A 21,472-nucleotide genomic window follows, 5' to 3' on the forward strand; every position below is an offset into this window, starting at 1 on the left:
TTCATTTCAAAACAAGCTGAAAAACCAAGAGCAAATGCATTTTTTTTCAAAAAATCTGAAAAGCCAAGTATACAAATCTCCTTAAGTCGGAAATAACACTAAATAATAACACTGAAATTCAGAATTGATTTGCGTGTGCGGTCTCATTTTCCACTGAAGCGAGTTGTAGTGACATTCGCCCGACTTTTTCTGGCACGTGCTTTACCCCTGCAAGAAAAAGTCGTTGATGGGGAATGCGACCGTTGATGCGGGCTATAGGCTATTTAGCCTAGTAATCACATCGAATTTTCGTCGATGCTAAGAGTGAGCGAGAGGAATAAAGTCGCCTAACCCATTTCGTAGGTGTTGCAATTGGAGTCGAGTGGGAGCGACGTTATCGATAGTTTAGGACGATAGGGCGATAGCTGCAGCAGCGGGATGAGTCTGGCGGGCGATCTGGCCATTTGAAGATTAATCCCGGTTCGCTCTGGGATTACTTCAAATGGCCCATGTATCCAATGACCCAATGTCGAGAGAGGCCATGTAATATGGCGGGGGGCGATGATCAGCAGATAGCGTGATAGTCGCGGCCATACTGTCCAGCAATCAAGGCAGATGCAGCTAGGAGTGCTAGTAAAAATTTTCTTTGTGCCTTAAATTAAAAAGTGAGTTATGTGAAAGTTCTATTGTAGTTCGGGATTTAATATTTATCATTTATAAAGGCAGCCGGGGTCCCAATACAAAGGGCCCCGGAAGAATTTATTTGGACTCTACTGACATCGCCATACTTCGACATACCTACCAGCCCGACTTGGCTGACCAGCAACCGGTGTCAGTTCGACCCGTGCCAGCGACCAACCAGGAAAGCCTTCTACAATCGACGCCGACGACGTCAACACTTCCCGGTGAGTCCGTTCCGGCGTACCGCGTCCTCCTCCTCCTCTCGGGAACTTCCAGCGGTCGCATTGCGGCGCTGAGAAGTATCGCCATTTTGTCTGGCAGCCGAATCTCGGACTGCCCGTGCACCACTCACCGGAGGGCGCCGTTTTCCCGTGTGGAGATCCGTATCGCTGCTGGCCTCCGACGGGGAAGTCATCCGCCCGGGCTATCATCGCCTCCAGGCCCGGCCCAACAGTGGCTAAAAATTAGCAGAAATTAAATACACGTGTACATCGATTATATATATTGATATCTACTTACCTGTTCGTGAGTTTATCCGGAGTTAGACCCGAGAGCCTTATTTGTCCTCGTTGTTTGCCTAAAATTAAAAAGGTCGCGAGCATTAGTTAAATGGTTTAGCTTACAGTGCATTTACGTACCTTTTCGGCCTGTCCCTTCTTTTCCCTTGGAGCTCCTCAGGATTAGGTGACCATACACACGCGCATCGCGCATGTTCCTTGAGGCCCGCGTTTCCATGCGAGCTCTACCAATACATGGCTGGTAGAGCATAGTTTCCGCGGCGCCTGTAACCTTTCCCAGCAAAGCGAATCCTCTGCTTTGACCGCGTAAATGTCCGAGACGGCGGCCAGGTTTCGGTCTTAGAGGCTGAGGAAGGATAAATCTGTCAAGAGAAGCATGTGTATAAATGATTGTACTTACCATATTTATTAAACCTTTGTAAAACCACTATGTGTGAATAAGCTTTCCCAGTGGGGGAGATGGAACCGTAGCCGCAGTCGCGAGGAAGGGGCTCCTGCCGACTGCGAATGGGTGGTGCCCTGCAGCATCTTAAGGGCATCCATGGTTGGGTGGGAGCGCTTGGCTAGGACATCGATAGCCACCAAATGTAATCCATTTTCCCGACAATAATTGTATTTTTTGCTTTGTTTACGTTTTTGCCCTTAGTGATGACCGATAGATTAGTTAGTTGCGAGCTGTGGCATTAGGGGTACTCTGCCCTGAAGACGACTGAGCTAGCGGCACTGCCACCGAAAAAAGCAGTTCGTAACATATTGGCGCCCAAATTAAACAAAATAAATTGTCGAGGCGACGACGTCTCGCCCATTTATGACCCTGACGCCCCCGCCATCACGACCTATGGCTTGTAACATGGATTGCAATTGCTAGGGAGTGGTGACGGGGAAGTCAGCTGAGTAGGGAAGTTGGAAGTAGAACGGGAGGCACGTCGACATTGCCGACGATTTGCTCCTGGTCACAGGTTTACCAGTGAACCGGTGATGGCATCTTGGGGCAAACCAAGATTTGCGTCACGGGATGCACTGAAGAGAATCTGTGATAATTTCTGTGATAGAGTAGTTTTAAGGCTTGTATTTTGTTATTTGTTTATTTGAAATGTTTTTTTGTTAGGATGTGGTGTTCCTGGGTTTTTCTCCCCGTCCTGGACTTCTAATTTTATGTCGGTTGTGAACTTAATAGCGTAATCGTGACCCGTAGCAACCCTACGCGCTGCACGGTTACCTCGATTTAAAATAGAAAAAGAGGGCGGGAAAGAAAAGCCAACAGGAGCCAAACCGAGCCGATGTCCTTAACTGGCGGCTATCACCACGGGTGATAGCTAGTCCAGTTGACGAACGGCTAGGCGGAGACGGGAAAATCGGATTTTTGGAAAAAGCGCAAGACAGTTAGGTCGGAAGCCCACCGGCGAGGGTCTGTTCCATCTCCCCAAATCAAGAGTAGAGGAAGAAAAATATAATAAAAAATTTAGATTTTGAAAGGTGGTAGAAAGTGAGGAATATTTGGTTATTGTTATTTATTTTTGCTGTTAGTTATTTTCGTATTTATTTTGATATTGATTATTTATTATTGTATTTATTTGTTGTCTTATTTATTTATTTATTTATCACATTTATTAGCGTATTAGTAGTTCTTAAGTATTAATTTCAAAATTCTTGGGAAGTATGTCCGAGGGTAAGGACGCCAGGGATAGGCACGGCCACCAGCTCATGTCGATGGGTCCTCCTGGCGACGACAAGGACGATGTCTGGTCCACGGACGTACAGGGTGCTGCTGGGTTGCCGCGGATATCGCTGGCTGGGGGGTTACCCAGAACGCCGGTAGGCGGTGGTGCGGTGGATCGGATTCGGGATCAACCGGCGGAGCTGGAGCACCATCGGTCGCCCAGGGTCCTGGATTTCAAAGCTATCGTCGAGGCGCAGGATCGACTTCTGGTTCCGGAGCAGACGGCACCACAAAAGCTGAACAAGGAACGGGATACAGCGGCGGAGTCGGCGATGAACGCAGCTCTGGCACAGGCTGCCCAAACCTATCGCGCGTCACAGGAGGTAGGAGTGAGCCAGGCGTTGCGGGAAGAAATCAGCAGCGGATTCATCGACATGATGAAGTTGTTGAACGACGTCCTGAGGCCAGCCGAGAGCAAACCGCAGCCGCTTCAGGAGGGCGCGAGTCGCCAAGTGTCGATGGTGCCCACCCCGTCGTGTCCAGAAGGCGGCGCAAATGGCCCAGCGGGGATTCAGCAGCGGCAGGATATAGGAGGATGCGACCGAAGGCCGCCGGAATTGCCGCCCAGGCAGCGACCTCGACTGCCGGTAGATGACTCTCCAGGGATCGACAGCAGCCTGAGCCAGGAACCCGAGTATCATCGGACAGGCAGGAGCGATCGCCACGCACGGCCATGGCGCATCGAGGACCGAAGGACGGCGGATTTTCGGGACGAGCCGCGGTTATACGCCAACGCGGGAGCCGGCAACGGAAACCGCTACATCCGAGTGGACCGATGGAACCTCTCATTCGGCGGCGAAGACGATGGCCATTCCGTGGACGACTTCGTGTTCCGTCTGGAGTTCCTGCAGCGGCAGCATCAATGTCCGTGGAGTGAAGTTCTGCGCAACTTCCATGTTCTCTTATCGGGCAGAGCGAAGGAGTGGTACTGGGTGCATGTACGCCAGTCCAGAGTGGACACTTGGGCCCAGCTGCGCAGGGCTCTGATGGATCGGTTCCGTGGCCACCAGACGGAACACGAAAGGATGCACGAGCTTCTTCAACGTGAGCAACAGCCGGGAGAGAGCGCGGATGACTACATCCATTCCATGCAGCAACTCGCCTCACGCCTGAAAAAACCAATGCCAGAGCGGCAGTTGGTTAAGGTGGTGAAAAAGGGCTTGAGGGATGGCATCGCTAGATATGTTTACGCGATGGACGTACTCACGGTGGACGAACTTCGGGAAGAGTGCGTCGAAGTGGAGAGGAGTTTCGGTCGTCGAAGGCGTGCTGCTTACCTGCAGCAGAACAAGATACGGGTCAGCGAGGCGCACGTACAGGATGAAGTCGACGAGCAGCGACACCCGGAGGTGGACGAGCTACGTGGGCGAGTCCGAAATCCATTTAGGCCAGGTTGCTGGAATTGCGGGGCTGCGGAGCACGGATTCCAAGATTGCGAAGCCACGGAGTGGAGGAGATTTTGTTTCCGGTGCGGCAAGCTGGGCGTGATTTCTCCAAAATGTCCCGATTGCGCGGAAAACGGTCGGCTGGGCAGTCCGAAAGCGGGAGGGACTCGCCCAGGTTGGAATCCCGCGAAGTAGTTCCGAAGAAAGAAGACGAAAACAAGAATATACATAGTCCATCTGATAGTCATAAGTACTTGTTAAGATACCTGCCGGAGGATGAGAGGCTTCGCCGTTATATGGAGGCACGGAACCGGATCTTTGCGGAGCATCAGCTGAGCGGCATGCGTCTAGTGTCACGGAGAGTCCAGAAGGCAAGGGAGCGCTTCAGGATGAGGAGATCCAGACGACGAGAGGTGGTGGCGGCCGTTAAGCGCATTGATTCCGCTGATCCTCGACCCTTCGCCGACGTGGAGACCTTGGGCAAGCAGCTCACCGGCTTGTTGGATACAGGCGCCAGCGTAAGTGTGCTGGGCAAAGGCTGTCGAGAGCTCGTGGAAGCGCTGGGAGTTACCGTCCAACCGTATTTTTCGGTAGTCCGTACGGCTTCTGGCGAAGATCGATCCATCATCGGACGCTTGGAGCTGCCTGTGAGGTACAAAGGCGTAAGTAAGCCGGTCACGTTCTACCTGTGCCCATACCTGGAACAAACGGCGTACTTCGGAGTCGACTTCTGGCGAGCCTTCGGACTAGCTCCAGCCGTCGTGGGGAAGCCGGCGACGAGAGGCGTCAAGGCAGCGGAGGAAATCCATGCCAGCCAGATGGAGCACTATGCCGACCAGGAAGATGAGGACGAGGTAAGGGAGGAACCCGAATCCTGGAGCCTTTCTGCGGAGGAAAAGCTGGCGTTACGCAAAGTCAAGGAGGAGTTCCTTACCTTTGAGAGGGACGGCCTCGGAGTCACCAGCATGGAGAGGCATTCCATCGAGCTGATGGAAGGAGCTCGGGTCTTTAAGGATCGTCCGTATCCGATGTCTCCGGCGAAGCAGAAGGTGGTCGAAGACGAAATCGACAAGATGTTGTAGCTGGGTGTCATCGAGGAGAGCAAAAGCCCGTGGAGCAATCGCACAACAGTGGTGTCGAAGCCAGGGAAAGACCGGTTCTGCCTGGATGCCCGGAAGTTGAACGCCTTGACTATCAAAGATGCATACCCTCTGCCCAGTATAGAAGGAATCCTCTCCAGAATAGACCAGACGCATTACATCTCCAGCGTTGACCTGAAGTTTGCGTTTTGGCAGATCGAACTGGATGAGAAGAGCAAGGAGTACACTGCGTTCACGGTTCCAGGCAGGCCGTTGTACCAATTCCGAATGATGCCGTTCGGACTGTGCAACGCGGCACAACGCTTGGTGCGACTCATGGATCGGGTGATACCAGCGGAGCTCAGATCCAACGTCTTCGTCTACTTGGACGACCTGCTAATCCTGGCTCCAGACTTTCAGACGCACCTGAAATACTTGCGTCGGGTAGCCCACAGTCTGAAATCAGCCGGATTGACCATAGGGTTAAAGAAGTCGAAGTTTTGCTTCAAATCTTTGACTTACCTAGGGTTTATAGTCGGAGGTGGACTGCTGCAGATGGATCCTGGACGTGTTACGGCAATCCAGAAGATGCCTTACCCGAAATCCATGAAGGAAGTACGTGCCTTCCTCGGCACAGCGGGATGGTATCGACGGTTCGTCAAGAACTTCGCTACGCTAGCCGCACCACTCTCCGAGTCCTTGAAGAAGGCTGGAAACACGAAGTTTTCCCTAAGTCCCAGCGCCACCCAGGCAGTGGATGACCTGAAGTTGGCCTTGACGAGCGCGCCGGTCCTGGTTCATGCGGATTTCAAGAAGCATTTCTTCATCCAGTGCGACGCATCCCACGTTGGCGTCGGCGCGGTATTGTTTCAGCGGAACCAGGACGGAGACGAGCAGCCCATCGCGTTCTTCTCGGCCAAGATGAACAAACACCAGGTTAACTACTCGGTCACGGAAAAGGAATGTCTGGCGGCCATCCTAGCTATTCGGAAGTTCAGACCGTATGTGGAAGGGATGCCCTTCACATGCATTACCGATCACGCCAGCCTCAAGTGGTTGATGACAATGAAGGATCTTTCCGGACGACTCGCAAGGTGGTCTCTCCAGCTGCAGGGCTACGATTTCAGCATCGAACATCGCAAAGGCAGCGAGAACGTAGTCGCCGACACCCTATCCCGCATCATCGAGGAAGTCCGGATAGATCCAACGGAGTTACTGGGATTCGAGACGACCGAATTTGCTGCGCAGGACTATAAGGAATTAGTGCAAGACGTGGAGTCCAACAGGGAGCACTTACCGGACCTCAAGGTGGATGGCGGACTCATCTTCAAGCGCATGAGTAACCCCAAAATGGACGAGGAATTGGAAGGATCCGAATGGAAGCTGTGGATCCCGCAAAGCCTGACGCACAGCTTGGTAGAGCGTGCTCATTCGGACCCCAAGGCTGGCCATGGTGGGATGACGAAGACCTTAGAGATCCTGCGACGCCAGTTCTATTGGCCAGGGATGACCATCCAGGTACGGGAATACGTCCGGAGTTGCGAGGTGTGCAAGGAATCCAAAGCGCCAAACTTCCGGATGCAGGTCGGAATCGGAAGAAGGGTAGAGACGGAGAGGCCATTCCAGAAACTGTACATCGACTTCCTGGGCAAGTATCCGAGGTCCAAGAGTGGACACGCCTGGATATTTATCGTGGTGGACCACTTCTCGAAGTACATCTTCTTAAAGGCGATGAAGGAGGCGACGGCGTCGAACGTTGTAAATTTCCTGGTAAACGAGGTATTTTACAAGTTCGGGGTGCCTGAGACGATACATTCGGACAACGGCAAACAGTTCGTATCCAAGGCGTTTGAGGAGATGATCGATGGCTTCGGTGTACACCACATGAGGACTCCCGTATACACACCACAGAGCAATGCCGCGGAGAGGGTAAACCGAAACGTCTTGGCCGCAATTCGCAGCTTCTTGGACGAAGATCACCGGGAATGGGATGCACATTTGCCGGAGATTGAGGTGGCCATCCGAAACACTGTCCACTCAGCCACAGGGGAAGCGCCGTTCTTCACTGTATTCGGCCATCACATGTTCCTCAACGGTTCCAGATACAAACTAGCCAGACGACTCAGGTCTCTGGTCGACCATGAAATGGCCGGAATGCAGACCAAGGACAAGCTTCGGGTTATCCACGCCAAGGTGCAGAAGCAACTGGAGGGTGCATACCAGACTAGCCGGCAGCGCTACGATAAGCGAGCCCGTACTCTGCTCGCCTAGCCAGGCCAAGAAGTCTTCCGCCGCAACTTCGTGCTGAGTGATTTCAGCAAATCTTTTAACGCCAAGTTTGCTCGCAAGTTCCTTAAAGCCAGGGTGGTCAAATCCGTCGGCAGCAATGCATACCTGCTGGAAGATCTCCAAGGCCGCAGTCTGGGAGTGTATCACGCCAAAGACATCCGGTTGTGACCTGAAAGAAGGACAAAACAAAGTATACGAGCATCGCGATCACATCTGCAATACTTCCCGTCATGCGTGGGCCCCGCGTTAGGCGCCGATCGAACTGCAGGGTGGTATCTCCAAAGCTACCAATTATTTCATCGTTCTGCTGAAACTCCGGGCAGCGCCCCTCGAAATCTTTGGTTGATGTTGCAATTGGAGTCGAGTGGGAGCGACGTTATCGATAGTTTAGGTCGATAGGGCGATAGCTGCAGCAGCGGGATGAGTCTGGCGGGCGATCTGGCCATTTGAAGATTAATCCCGGTTCGCTCTGGGATTACTTCAAATGGCCCATGTATCCAATGACCCAATGTCGAGAGAGGCCATGTAATATGGCGGGGGGCGATGATCAGCAGATAGCGTGATAGTCGCGGCCATACTGTCCAGCAATCAAGGCAGATGCAGCTAGGAGTGCTAGTAAAAATTTTCTTTGTGCCTTAAATTAAAAAGTGAGTTATGTGAAAGTTCTATTGTAGTTCGGGATTTAATATTTATCATTTATAAAGGCAGCCGGGGTCCCAATACAAAGGGCCCCGGAAGAATTTATTTGGACTCTACTGACATCGCCATACTTCGACATACCTACCAGCCCGACTTGGCTGACCAGCAACCGGTGTCAGTTCGACCCGTGCCAGCGACCAACCAGGAAAGCCTTCTACAATCGACGCCGACGACGTCAACACTTCCCGGTGAGTCCGTTCCGGCGTACCGCGTCCTCCTCCTCCTCTCGGGAACTTCCAGCGGTCGCATTGCGGCGCTGAGAAGTATCGCCATTTTGTCTGGCAGCCGAATCTCGGACTGCCCGTGCACCACTCACCGGAGAGCGCCGTTTTCCCGTGTGGAGATCCGTATCGCTGCTGGCCTCCGACGGGGAAGTCATCCGCCCGGGCTATCATCGCCTCCAGGCCCGGCCCAACAGTGGCTAAAAATTAGCAGAAATTAAATACACGTGTACATCGATTATATATATTGATATCTACTTACCTGTTCGTGAGTTTATCCGGAGTTAGACCCGAGAGCCTTATTTGTCCACGTTGTTTGCCTAAAATTAAAAAGGTCGCGAGCATTAGTTAAATGGCTTAGCTTACAGTGCATTTACGTACCTTTTCGGCCTGTCCCTTCTTTTCCCTTGGAGCTCCTCAGGATTAGGTGACCATACACACGCGCATCGCGCATGTTCCCTTGAGGCCCGCGTTTCCATGCGAGCTCTACCAATACATGGCTGGTAGAGCATAGTTTCCGCGGCGCCTGTAACCTTTCCCAGCAAAGCGAATCCTCTGCTTTGACCGCGTAAATATCCGAGACGGCGGCCAGGTTTCGGTCTTAGAGGCTGAGGAAGGATAAATCTGTCAAGAGAAGCATGTGTATAAATGATTGTACTTACCATATTTATTAAACCTTTGTAAAACCACTATGTGTGAATAAGCTTTCCCAGTGGGGGAGATGGAACCGTAGCCGCAGTCGCGAGGAAGGGGCTCCTGCCGACTGCGAATGGGTGGTGCCCTGCAGCATCTTAAGGGCATCCATGGTTGGGTGGGAGCGCTTGGCTAGGACATCGATAGCCACCAAATGTAATCCATTTTCCCGACAATAATTGTATTTTTTGCTTTGTTTACGTTTTTGCCCTTAGTGATGACCGATAGATTAGTTAAGTGAGACCGCGAAGTTATCGATACTTATGTTGCGAGCTGTGGCATTAGGGGTACTCTGCCCTGAAGACGACTGAGCTAGCGGCACTGCCACCGAAAAAAGCAGTTCGTAACATAGGGTCTGTTTTTCAGAGCGGTACTCAGATGAGCTAAGGAAATACCAGATTTCGCGAGGGAGTTTCGTTCAACGCCATTAGACGCCGCGCAAACAATACAAAATTTTAACTTCCGGTATGTTCTTGCAGAATCGGTTTTTTAAAGACAAATTTAAAATGGATGACAAAACCCATTATTATTATATTAACTTAAAAAAACGATTAAAGTAACTCTGCTGCGCACAATTCAAATGGATGCTTCCCTTTGAATCACTCAAACAGAATACACCACTGCACCTTTCTAAAGCGAAAAATATCCGACTATATAATTTTTACTTGAGTAAAAAATACAATATGAATAAAATTTTTTTAGTATTGAAATCAATTTTAACGGACTAAATTTCTATAACTAAACTAAAAAATTATATTGCAATAAAAATGTATAATAAGTAAACATAACATTATAAGTAAATTCAATTTACTTAATTTTACAATAATCAAATAATTTACTTTCATAAAACAATGTTAGTTGTTTTTTAATATACAATAATGCTCCTGAAATATTACAGGATTCACATGCTCCACGAAAATTTTTCCGCCGAAATGTAGGTCGCTAGCCGAACATAACGGAGAGACGCAAAAAAAAACGGACCGGCCGAAATTTGTCGCTGTGAGCGAGGAGTGCAGGCAGATTATAAGACAAGAAAGAGAGGGAAATTTCGGAATACGCTCTCTTTATTGCACGACCGTTTTCGTAGGCAGTCTTCTACGCTGCGCCGACTGCTCTGCTGACGTCAACAGCGGCACAGCGTTTTAGGGAAAAAAAAAAACAAACAAGGAAGAACGCTATAGTCGTGTATCTCGACTATCAGATACCCTTTACTCAGCTAAATAGAGATATGCAAGTAGCAAAGCGAGATTAAAATGCGCCACCTACCGGCGGTATACAGATTTAAGCGTTATGGGCGTTAGAGTGGGCGTGGCAAATTTTTTTTTGACCAATCGATAGGTATTGACGAGGCTAATACATTTCAGTTAAAATTTTTTATCTAGCATAAAAATTGTGGGCGTCAAATGTTTTCGCGGTTTGTGGGCGTTAGAGTGGGCGTGGCATATTCGCGTAACAAATTTGCGCTGCGTATAAGGCTACGGAATCTAAATCTGAAATTCGAATTCTCTATCTTTGATAGTTTCCGAGATATCCACGTTCATATTTACGATTTTTTTAAGTTTGTGGGCGGTTTATGGGCGTTAGGGTGGGCGTGGAAAACTTTTTTTTGGATCAATCGATAGGTATTGATGAGAACATTACATTTCAGTTAAAATTTTATTCTAGCATCAAAACTGTAGAAGCCACAGTTTTGTGCGGCTTGTGGGCGTTAGAGTGGGCGTGGCACTCTACTGAAACAAACTTGCGCTGCGTAAGAAGCTCAGGAATCTGCACGCCAAATCTCAATAGCCTAGCTCTCATAGTTGCCGAGATCTCAGCGTTCATCCGGACAGACAGACGGACAGACGGACATGGCTAGATCGACTCGGCTAGTGATCCTGATCAAGAATATATATACTTTATGGGGTCGGAAATGCTTCCTTCTGCCTGTTACATACTTTCCGACGAATCTAGTATACCCTTTTACTCTACGAGTAACGGGTATAAAAAGCTCTTTGCCTTGAACCATGTCACCGCGTCCCTACTGCAGAACTGAAGGGTAGTTGCTCACTATTGTAAGACTTGACCCACAGGAAGCAATACAAAAACAGAGCATCTTGGCAGCTAACGCGGAGCTGGAAGACGCACTGGCTTCTATAGGGAGGAAGCAAAAAGGCCGCCCGCTAAGATACAGTTGGAGAAGCCGCTGGCCATTGCCAGGATGACGGCGACTTCCTGCTGCATCAGCAGATGTCGGCATATTGCGAATATGAACTGGTTTGCAGATGGCGCGGAGAAGATGGCGAAGCATCCGCGTCACGAGAAGGAAGCCTTAACCTATTTATTAACATTAAGAAAAACATACTTTGAACATTCCATGTGTATTTATTTCTTTGCGCACCAGCGGATTCGCCTTTTTAAATCGTCAAAAAAACAAATACAGTTGCTTGACGGTGAGACCTTGCTACCTGCGTTGTGGGTGAACTATGAAAACATCGGTCACACTACAAAGAATAAGATGTATCGACTAGTGAAACTCTTATCCGATCTCAGTACTAGGCTTTAGACTAAAATAACTAGCCAGGATTCATAAATAAAAGCGTGTTTACACTAAGATGGAGTTATGAGGTTATTGGCTTAAACCTGTTTATTACGTGGGTCTTGCATAAGTAATTAGAGGTGTGAAAAAGCGGGCTCTTTGTCTGGTGTTTGGCATTTTTAAGTATTTTTGAGTACTTTTGCTCAAATAAAATAACAAAATGGTTGTTCTGGCACAGAACATAACATACAAAATATGTCAGGAGGACCCAGGACAGGAGATTTTGGGGGCTTAACTTTTCCATGATGATTTTGGTTAACGAGGTAAATTGATTTTTCCAATTTATTGTAGTACTTACATCGACGAAAACCGCGAACTAGCCATAGGAGTGAGCGAGAGGCAAATACGCGGCTAAAGTTTTTCGTCGGGTCTGTTTTTCAGCGCGGTACTCAGGTGAGCTAAGGAAATACCAGAAAAAATACCAGATTTTGCGAGTGAATTTTCGATGAACACCGTTAGCCGCGGCCCAAAGAATAGGAAATTTAATCTTTGGCGGTATTCGTGCAAAGGCGATGTGGAAACTAAAAATTAAAAATGGAAGGAAAACCCCAAAATCGAATCCAGAAGGTCAGAGCAGATGAAATAGGACGCCAAATCCAAGCTTATGCCCTTTATTGCGGGATTTTACCGACAGGAAGCAATTCCACAAAAGGCGCAAATTCGCGGAATAGTTGAAGTGCTGGAGGAGATCCACTAGAGAATCCCAGTGGGAAGGAACATGCCGAGTGGGACTTCGATCTCTACATGGACATCCTGCCGGGCGTGTCCTCGCAAAGAAAGAAGGATCTGGCCAAAAGAATTTGGTCGCGTTGTACCAATAGAAGTATCTTTTTAGCAGAACCACCAGTAATACGATCTCCGACGACCTCTCCATTAGAACTTCGGACACCACCATCACCAGCTAATTGGCAGCTTAAGCGGAGCTGGAGGACCCGCTGGCTTCTATAGGGAGGAGGAAAATAGGGCGCCCGCTAAGGAACAGTTGGAGAAGCCTTAGCCAGCCACTGCCAGGATGCTGGGCGACTTTCTGCAGCATCAGCGGATCAACCCCGTTCCCAATCCGGCTCCCACTTCCTCAAGGTCCAATATGCCCATTGAGACTCGGAGCTGGACTGCGGTGGAGCGGGAAAGATGGCGAAGCATCCGTGGGACGAAAAGGAAGCTTTAAACTACTAATATACATAAATAAAAACATTCGTTGAACATTCCATTTATTTTTTTTTAATTTCTTTGTGTACCAGCAGACTCCTCCTTTTTAAATTTAAATTTCAAACCTAACTGCTTGATAGTAGAACCATGCTACATGCATTGCGGGTGAACTTTGAAAACTTCGGTCACACTACAAAGAATAAGATTTTTCGACTAGTGAAACTCTTAGCCGATCTGAGTACTAGGCTTTACCTTCGGCACTCCAAAGCTTCACAAAATGTATCCATTTAAGCCGCCCCAAAAAACAAAGAAAAATTCCACGCAAGAATCACAAGCCATCGATGGTACGAGCCGTATAAAAATATACGATATATCGATAGTAGCACCGATTGTTTTGCAGCTCTAGCTGACAAAGTTGCCTTATAATTATAATTATCGGTTGTTTTTACAGTCGTATCTAAGAGCTGACTTGAAACGTCTTGGTCAAGCAGATCTCTTGACCGCTGTCTGGCACGTTCGTCCATGCCAATGATTAACACAGACACTCATCTTTAACCAAAATTGCTACGATGCCGTGCTGGTACTACGATAAGAAGGAGCTGCGGGAGGCTCCCTCGATTCTGGATGGAATAAGCTTTGATACGGAGCGGCGATACCGGAAGGAGGGGGCTCGCTTTATCATGGAATGTGGCACCAAGATGGGCTTGGGCCACAACACAATGGCCACTGGCGTAGTGTACTACCACCGCTTCTACATGTTTCACTCTTTCCGTAGCTTCCCCCGCTACGTTACTGCTTGTTGCTGCCTGTTCTTTGCTGGCAAGGTGGAGGAGACGCCCAAGAAGTGTCGCGATATTATCAAAACAGCCCGTGGTATTCTCAACGACAACTACTTCTACTCGTTTGGCGAGGACCCCAAGGAGGAGGTGATGACGCTGGAGCGCATCCTGCTGCAGACCATTAAGTTTGATCTACAGGTCGAACATCCGTACACTTTTCTTCTAAAATACGCTAAGTGCTTTAAGGGCGACCAGCAGAAGCTTCAAAAAATGGTTCAAATGGCGTGGAACTTCGTCAACGACTCTCTTAGCACAGTGGTCTGTCTTCAGTGGGAACCGGAGATCATCGCTGTTGCCCTAATCCACTTGGCCAGCAAGTTGAGCAAGTTCACTGTGCAGGACTGGGAGGGCCGCCAGCCGCAGCACCAGCGATGGTGGGACATGTTTGTGTCGGACGTTACGATGGAGATCCTCGAGGACATATGCCACCAGGTTCTGGATCTATACCAGTCCACCCAAAAAGAAGCGCACCACCCGACCAGTCCGCCCCAAAATCCGCCCAGCCGAGCAGACAGCCCAACACCTGTCAAGCCCACAAATTCGACAATCATTAAATCAGTCGTTCAACAACAACAGCCGCCGTCTCAGTCATTATGTGGCAACGGTAGCTTGCTAGAAGTTAACAATATCCAGTGCATTAACACGCTGGCGAGTGGAGCGCCCGTCATGGCTTCCGGCGACGCTCAGTCGCTTTCACAGGGCCCGCTGCCTTCTGGCCATTCCCAAGGCTACCTCTATCATGCTCCTCCACCACCGCCCCCACCTGTCGTGCCTATGACTCCCTACTCCTGCGCCGCGTGGGGCGTGCAGCAGGCACTACCCCCACCACCAATGCCGCCCAGCCTACCGCCTGGGACAAGTAGCTACTACAACGCTGGTGGAAGGCAACCACATCAGCGGTACCAATAGTTTTCTATTGGCCCAATCATAAAAAAAAATAAACCGATTTTTTTTTTAAATAAAAGTAGAGGTTAAGTAAGCGACAAAAAAATGTCTATAAGAAGACTGTTGTTTTAAATGTGAACCAGATTATAGAAAAGAGGACTGTCATTGAGACTATCTTCAATATGTTGCATAAACATTTTTTTAAAAGCCATGCTCCAAATACAGACTCAGTTTTCCCATTAAAAGATTTTGCTAAGGTTTTTGCTGCAACTATCGCTTTCGGATCGCGGAAGTGACTGCCGTTCGGGGAAAAAATGAATCACCTTGGCGACACTTCTAGAAGTCACATCTGCATTACTTCTGGAAGTCACACAATCCAGAAGTGTCTCAGAAGATACTTCTTACCGATCCGGACTCATTTTGTTTTTGTAAAATGCGTCTAGAAATGACTTCGCGATAGCTGTATGTTATGTGTTTGTAAAATGCAGGGACAGTAATCAATATAAGTTATCCATAAAAATTAATTATTTTGTTCAATGTTATCTATAAGATTTGCGAAAAGTCCCAAAATTCTAATGACTTTTTTTTTGAACAAGAATAAATAATTCACTATCTTTGAGTTTATTTTGTAATCAAAAACAATGATTGGGCTCTTAGTTTTTATTATGTTCCTTAAAAATAAAGATTTTAATTTAAAGGTAAAAATCATAAATTTAAAAATCATGGCGGGAATGTACAGATTAAGAAAAGAGGATGATTTCGGTGTATGTCAATCATTTAATTCTAGAGCTATTATAAGTAAAGCCTAGTACTCAGATCGGCTAAGAGTTTCACTATTCGAAAAATCTTATTCTTTGTAGTGTGACCGAAGTTTTCAAAGTTCACCCGCAATGCATGTAGCATGGTTCTACTATCAAGCAGTTAGGTTTGAAATTTAAATTTAAATAGGAAGAGTCTGCTGGTACACAAAAAAATTAAAATAAAAATAAATGGAATGTTCATCGAATGTTTTTATTTATGTACATTAGTAGTTTAAAGTTTCCTTCTCGTCCCACGGATGCTTCGCCATCTTTCCCGCTCCACCGCAGTCCAACTCCGAGTCTCAATAGGCATATTGGACGTTGAGGAAGTGGGAGCCGGATTGGGAACGGGGTTGATAAGCTGATGCTGCAGGAAGTCGCCCAGCATCCTGGCAGTGGCTGGCTATGGCTTCTCCAACTGTTCCTTAGCGGGCACCCTATTTTCCTCCTCCGTATAGAAGCCAGCGGGTCCTCCAGCTCCGCTTAAGCTGCCAAGTAGCTGGTGGTGGTGGTGTCCGGAGTCCTAATGGAGAGGTCGTCGGAGATCGTATTACTGGTGGTTCTGCTAAAAAGATACTTCTTTTAGTACAACGCGACCAAATTCTTTTGGCCAGATATTACTTACTTTGCGAGGACGCGCCCGGCAGGATGTCCATGTAGAGATCGAAAAGGCATTAGCTTGGATTTGGCGTCCTATTTCATCTGCTCTGACCTTCTGGATTCGATTTTGGGGTTTTCAATCCATTTTTAACTTTTAGTTTCCACATCGCCCTTGCATGAACACCGCCAAAGATTAAATTTCTTATTCTTTGGACCGCGGCTAACGGCGTTCATCGAAAACTGACTCGCGAAATCTGGTATTTTTTCTGGTATTTCCTTAGCTCATCTGAGTACCGCGCTGAAAATAGACCCGACGAAAAGCGTTAGCCGCGTATTTGCCTCTCGCTCACTCCTATGGTTAGCTCGCGGTTTTCGCTAAAAGTCGGAAAATCGTATTCTTTGTTGTGTGACCGAAGTTTATAAAGTTGACCCGCAATGCATGTTGCATGGTCTTATGTCAAGCAGCTGGGTTTGTTGACAAACGAAAAACAAATCAATTGGAGAAATTTAAAAAGGACGAGTCTGCTGGTACACCAAGAAAGTCAAATAAAAACGAGAAAGGAAGTTAACTTCGAAGTTTGAATACCCTTGCAGTTATAAGAAATAATCAATGTTAGTAACACTGTGTTACAATTTAAGGATTGTTGCTAGCTTCAGTGATATTAAAACAATTTCACGTACTCAGCCCCCACACCACGTCAAGGTCACAATCCACGAGTGGGAAAATAGTATCATTTATATAAATATATACAATTTTGAAAACTACGTTGATAAATAGAAATAAATAAATTAATAATACCATGAAAATACATATATACAATATGCTAGATACAATTAATTATTTTTTCTAACCTATTACAATTTTTACAATTTATATATTTAATTATATTACCTACTACAAGCTATACTTAAAAAAAATTTCATCGTGGTGGCTATATGGTGTCTCATAAGTAATGGCAAGAGCTTGTGGAATTCGAGAATCTGAAAATATCCAATCAATTTGTGTTATTTGTTTTTTGTGGGAGAATGATTGATTGAAAAGAGGTTATAGGCATTCAAGTGTTCCTCCAGAATATCAGTCCCTGTGGATCTGCAAATATTAAAATCTCCTAATATTACTACTTTAGTATTATCCATTATACGCACTTTTTCCACATCAGCTTTAATTTCATTTCGAAATCTTGCAATTGGAAATCCGGGACTCCTATAAACAATTATAAATGACGTGTCAAGATATTTAAATGCAATCGATTGATACGTTGCCCTTGTGTTTGTGGACTTCTTTGTCTCAAACAGAAATAATACATTTTGCGAAATGTTTTGTTTAGCATAAATAAGTACTCCGTTCTTCCCAATACCATTCAAACGATTGCAATCTATTCTTCTTATAATGTCGAAATCCCTTAAAGTGCACTCTTCTTGTGGAAGAGTCCAGGTTTCAACAAACATAAAAAGTTGGCAGAACAAATAATGTTGTCGTTGGCAACATCTTCGCGATGAGCGCGAAGAGATTCCACGTTGTGGTAATATAAAGAGATATCCTCATTTTCATTGACCAAAAATTCATAATGCTTATTCAAAGCGTTTTCCCCTCTTAAACGTTCAAGTTCTACTTGGACATTTGTAGCTCCAAATCTAGTTGGAGGGACAAAGTCTTCTAAAAGGAAAAGGCCCGATGCGCTAGTTGCTCTGCTGCAACCTACGTACAACGAAGCTCGCTTAATGCCTCTTTTAAGATGCACTGCGACTTTGCTGTAGGTTGCTCCTTGGCTCTTATGGATGGTAATAGCCTCAGCAGGAACAACTGGAAATTGTTTTCGATCAATAGAAGAATGTCCCGAATTTCCGCATTGGAATACTCGGGCTGTTTTATAAATTGGAGTCCAGTCTGTGTGATCATTTCCTCGAACTTTTGACCTAGCTGTAGTACCGACAGTGGCATCTATAAACTTAATCCACAGTCCAGTAACTAATAACGAGCCGTTAACCATACAGTTGTCAATTCGCATTAATTGACCAGTTGCCCCATTTACAAGTCCATCATTTGTGTCAATATTGACGGTAACCATATATTTTGCAGTAGTCTTCAGGTGTAAAATATATAGTAGACCCTGAGTTTCAGAGGTCTTCATGTTTTGGGCATGCCTAAGAGTTGATTCTCGACTTCTTTCAGACATATTAGCTGACTTAACTGTATCTACTGCAGTTGACACAAATTCTTCAGTTCTAATTTGGGCAAGTCTTAGGGAGTTGTAATGGTTTACGTCAGCATTAGAACAGAATAAGTGAATTGCATCGTCAGGAACATCGGTTACTGGAAGAACTCTTGTCCTGAAAAGCTCAATATCTGCATTTGTCATGTTGGCTTCAGACATATTATTCAAAGCCAAAGCAAAAGCGTGGTCGTCACGTTGCCGCATTATTTCCGTTAGCTTGAAGAACTTAAAGTTATTCCAAAGGTTAGCTCCTGCCAGAATATTAGAGGGATTAGATGTATTTTCTGCGAATATCCAACGATCTCCAACTGGGCTAAGCTGCTTCAGATCTCCAAACACTATTATAGACTTGCCCCCAAAACTTACATCTTGACTTCTAAAAATTTGACAAAGTCCTTGATCTAAGTATCCAAGCATTTTTGTTCCGACCATCGAGATCTCATCTATAATAATTAATTGGATATCAATCAACTTGCAATGCATTGTATTTAAAGTGTCATTGCTTAGGGGTCTTAAAGGACCAGATGTTTGATTAACAGGAAGGGAGAAAACTGAATGAAGCGTTAGTCCCCCAATCCCAAAAGCTGCTTTTCCAGTAGGAGCACAAAGTAAAACCTTTGCGGAATCTGTTGCCCCAGGAAGTTATAGACTGAAATATTGTAGAAATCAATCTAGTAGCTATTAAAAGCGGTTGCGGAGGTTTTTTAGGCGGTTTTAAATGTATTTTGTATGAGTTGTTTTTAATTGCAAGCGTATACTCATCCCATAATAAGTGTGTTTGGTATTCCACGGAACCCTCCCGTTTTATTGCATTCCAAATATTGTGACCCCTCGTTATCTTCTGAGAATGAACAGGAGAAAGTGAACGTGCGTACCCACGAACCCGAATCTCACCCCCTACCCTCGAGTCCTTGCTCATGACTGCTTGTGCGCGAAGGTGTGAAATTTTAATTTTGTGAGTTTTGTTAAAAATGTGCAGTTTTTATTTTAGAACAGAGAAAATTATACCATTGGAAAGGGCTTGAAAAATGCTATCCAATGATACCAAATTTTTTTTTTTTTTTTAGTGAGGGGGTATACTATTTAGGGTATCGGAGGTCATCGTCGTTTTTTGCCTTTTTCAGTCGAGTAGTGGGAATATACGGGAGCGGCGGTTTTCGCAGCGGAGGTTTGGACGCTGCTGAGACTGCCGCTGCGATGACCGCCGCTGCGGTCTTATACTCTAGTTTTTCTTATATGTTATACGATTCCTTTTGAGGAGTGTGTCTAGGAAAAATGAGCTGAAGAATCACTTTAATGTTCAAGTTGTATAAGACTTATAGGATCACTTTTCAGGGCTGAGGATATCGAAATTGTTTGTGTCTACGATAAAGTTAGAAGTTAGTGTATAGAAAAATTAGCTGAGGATATCGAAATTGTTTGTGTGTACGATAAAGTTAGACGGGTGTGTATAGAAAACTTAGCTAGTGGGATCACTTTAAGGTTTATGTTTTAAATTTCTTATTGGGAACACTTTTCAGGGTTTTTATCTAAAGGCCACCCAATAATATTTATGTTTAGGATAAGAAGTTTAGTTTTAAGAATTTCTTAAAACGGTGCACTGAAGCGGAAAATTGTACCGAATTTCAAATTCTGCCTCTCTCGTATATTCCCACTACTCGACTGAAAAAGGCAAAAAACGACGATGACCTCCGATACCCTAAATAGTATACCCCCTCACTAAAAAAAAAAAAAAAAATTTGCTATCATTGGAAAGCATTTTTCAAGCCCTTTCCAATGGTATAATTTTCTCTGTTCTAAAATAAAAACTGTACATTTTGAACAAAACTCACAAAATTAAAATTTCACACCTTCGCGCACAAGCAGTCATGAGCAAGGACTCGAGGGTAGGGGGTGAGATTCGGGTTCGTGGGTACGCACGTTCACTTTCTCCTGCTCATTCTCAGAAGATAACGAGGGGTCACAATATTTGAAATGCAATAAAACGGGAGGGTTCCGTGGAATACCAAACACACTGATTATGGGATGAGTATACGCTTGCAATTAAAAACAACTCATACAAAATACATTTAAAACCGCCTAAAAAACCTCCGCAACCGCTTTTAATAGCTACTCTTAGCTTAAGGCTTAGGAAATTCGAATGGTTGCATCGGGACATCTTATGCCAATGCTGGCCCGACCTTCACTGACCATTTATTCATATCTTGCTTACACAGAGATTGCCTTTCCCTAACCTATGTCGAAGTTGCACACCTTCGATATTTACCTACATCCAGACCCCTCCTACACCACGTTCACCCCCGGTAACTTGTTATCAATCCTTGTGTTCGTTTTCCTTCTAATAACCATTCTACTGGGGTATTGGGCTGCTCCTTATGTTCGAGAACCAATCGGATTGGTTCTAGGAGTACAACATGCCTGTATGCACTCCCTGTAGATGTCAACCTGTTAAGTGAACATTCTGGACTATAAAAATGACACCACTCAAATCGCTCAGGATCAGTTCTTCAAATGCCTCAGTACTGCATACCTATGGATCTAACCGTAGAATTTATCGATTCGGAAAACGAGGTTGAGATTGACAACCTGGAATTACCACCCACGCAAGATTCTGATCTTGAAATAATCGAAAACTCGGATCTGGACCTTGTGCAGGTTTCCGAAGCAGAAGATTCGGTTGATCGCCTTCTACAAAGCGTATTTCAACCGGCTGCATCGTCGACCCAAAATAGGGACCCAGGATTGGAGTCTCTTGAGTGGAGCCAGTTTCCATTGGGGACTACTACGCAGGCTTTCTTGGAATCCCTTATCACACACGAAGAAGGTGAAGATGTATTTCAGTGTGCACAGGAATTTCAATTGGACGACGACCTATCCAGGCCAGAAGATGAGGTTTTTCCTAACGACGACCACATCTTTGAAGAACTTATGGGACCTCAACCGCCACCGACTAACCATTATTTAACTTTGCTGGATGATGGAGATGACGACGCTTACTAGATGTTTTATTTGACCTAGATTCTTAATTTTTTAATTATAAATACACGATGCATAAAGAAAAAATAAAGTAAAAACTATTTTAAAATTGAGGGCTTATAATTGTTTTTTATTTATTGAACAATTTTTCTTTGCCTTACAAAT

The 21,472-nt window shown here is 46.0% G+C and overlaps 2 protein-coding genes and 1 long non-coding RNA gene across 7 annotated transcripts; 1 reads left to right on the top strand and 2 right to left on the bottom strand.

Annotated features, from left to right (window-relative positions):
• Nucleotides 1-649: 649 nt before the first annotated feature.
• On the bottom strand, nucleotides 650-5,539 carry LOC139354491 (uncharacterized). 4 transcript variants are annotated; one of them, XR_011605451.1, is made up of 7 exons: nucleotides 5,218-5,539; nucleotides 5,000-5,168; nucleotides 4,106-4,928; nucleotides 1,579-4,007; nucleotides 1,299-1,524; nucleotides 1,180-1,237; nucleotides 650-1,117 (listed from the first exon to the last, which is right to left on the bottom strand). XR_011605451.1 is itself a non-coding variant. In XM_070998729.1 (4 exons), exons 1-4 carry the CDS (start codon nucleotides 1,579-1,581, stop codon nucleotides 1,072-1,074), a joined length of 333 nt encoding a protein of 110 aa, XP_070854830.1. In that variant the 5' UTR covers nucleotides 1,582-1,755; the 3' UTR covers nucleotides 650-1,071. The 4 variants fall into 4 exon arrangements, 1 of the variants encoding a protein (XP_070854830.1); XR_011605452.1 differs by having other exon boundaries at nucleotides 4,106-4,924; nucleotides 4,982-5,168; XR_011605450.1 differs by having other exon boundaries at nucleotides 4,982-5,168.
• Nucleotides 5,540-13,560: 8,021 nt separating this feature from the next.
• CycK (cyclin K) lies at nucleotides 13,561-14,960 on the top strand. Its single transcript, XM_070998282.1, has one exon. The coding sequence runs from the start codon at nucleotides 13,561-13,563 to the stop codon at nucleotides 14,737-14,739; it is 1,179 nt and encodes a 392-aa protein (XP_070854383.1). The 3' UTR covers nucleotides 14,740-14,960.
• Nucleotides 14,961-15,360: 400 nt separating this feature from the next.
• On the bottom strand, nucleotides 15,361-16,426 carry LOC139354042 (uncharacterized). 2 transcript variants are annotated; one of them, XR_011605140.1, is made up of 2 exons: nucleotides 16,141-16,426; nucleotides 15,361-16,077 (listed from the first exon to the last, which is right to left on the bottom strand). It is a non-coding gene; the product is annotated as an uncharacterized lncRNA (long non-coding RNA). The 2 variants fall into 2 exon arrangements; XR_011605139.1 differs by having other exon boundaries at nucleotides 15,361-16,080.
• Nucleotides 16,427-21,472: the final 5,046 nt, after the last annotated feature.

This window comes from Drosophila suzukii, assembly GCF_043229965.1.
Source record: "Drosophila suzukii chromosome 2 unlocalized genomic scaffold, CBGP_Dsuzu_IsoJpt1.0 scf_2c, whole genome shotgun sequence".
Lineage (NCBI taxonomy): Eukaryota > Metazoa > Arthropoda > Insecta > Diptera > Drosophilidae > Drosophila > Drosophila suzukii.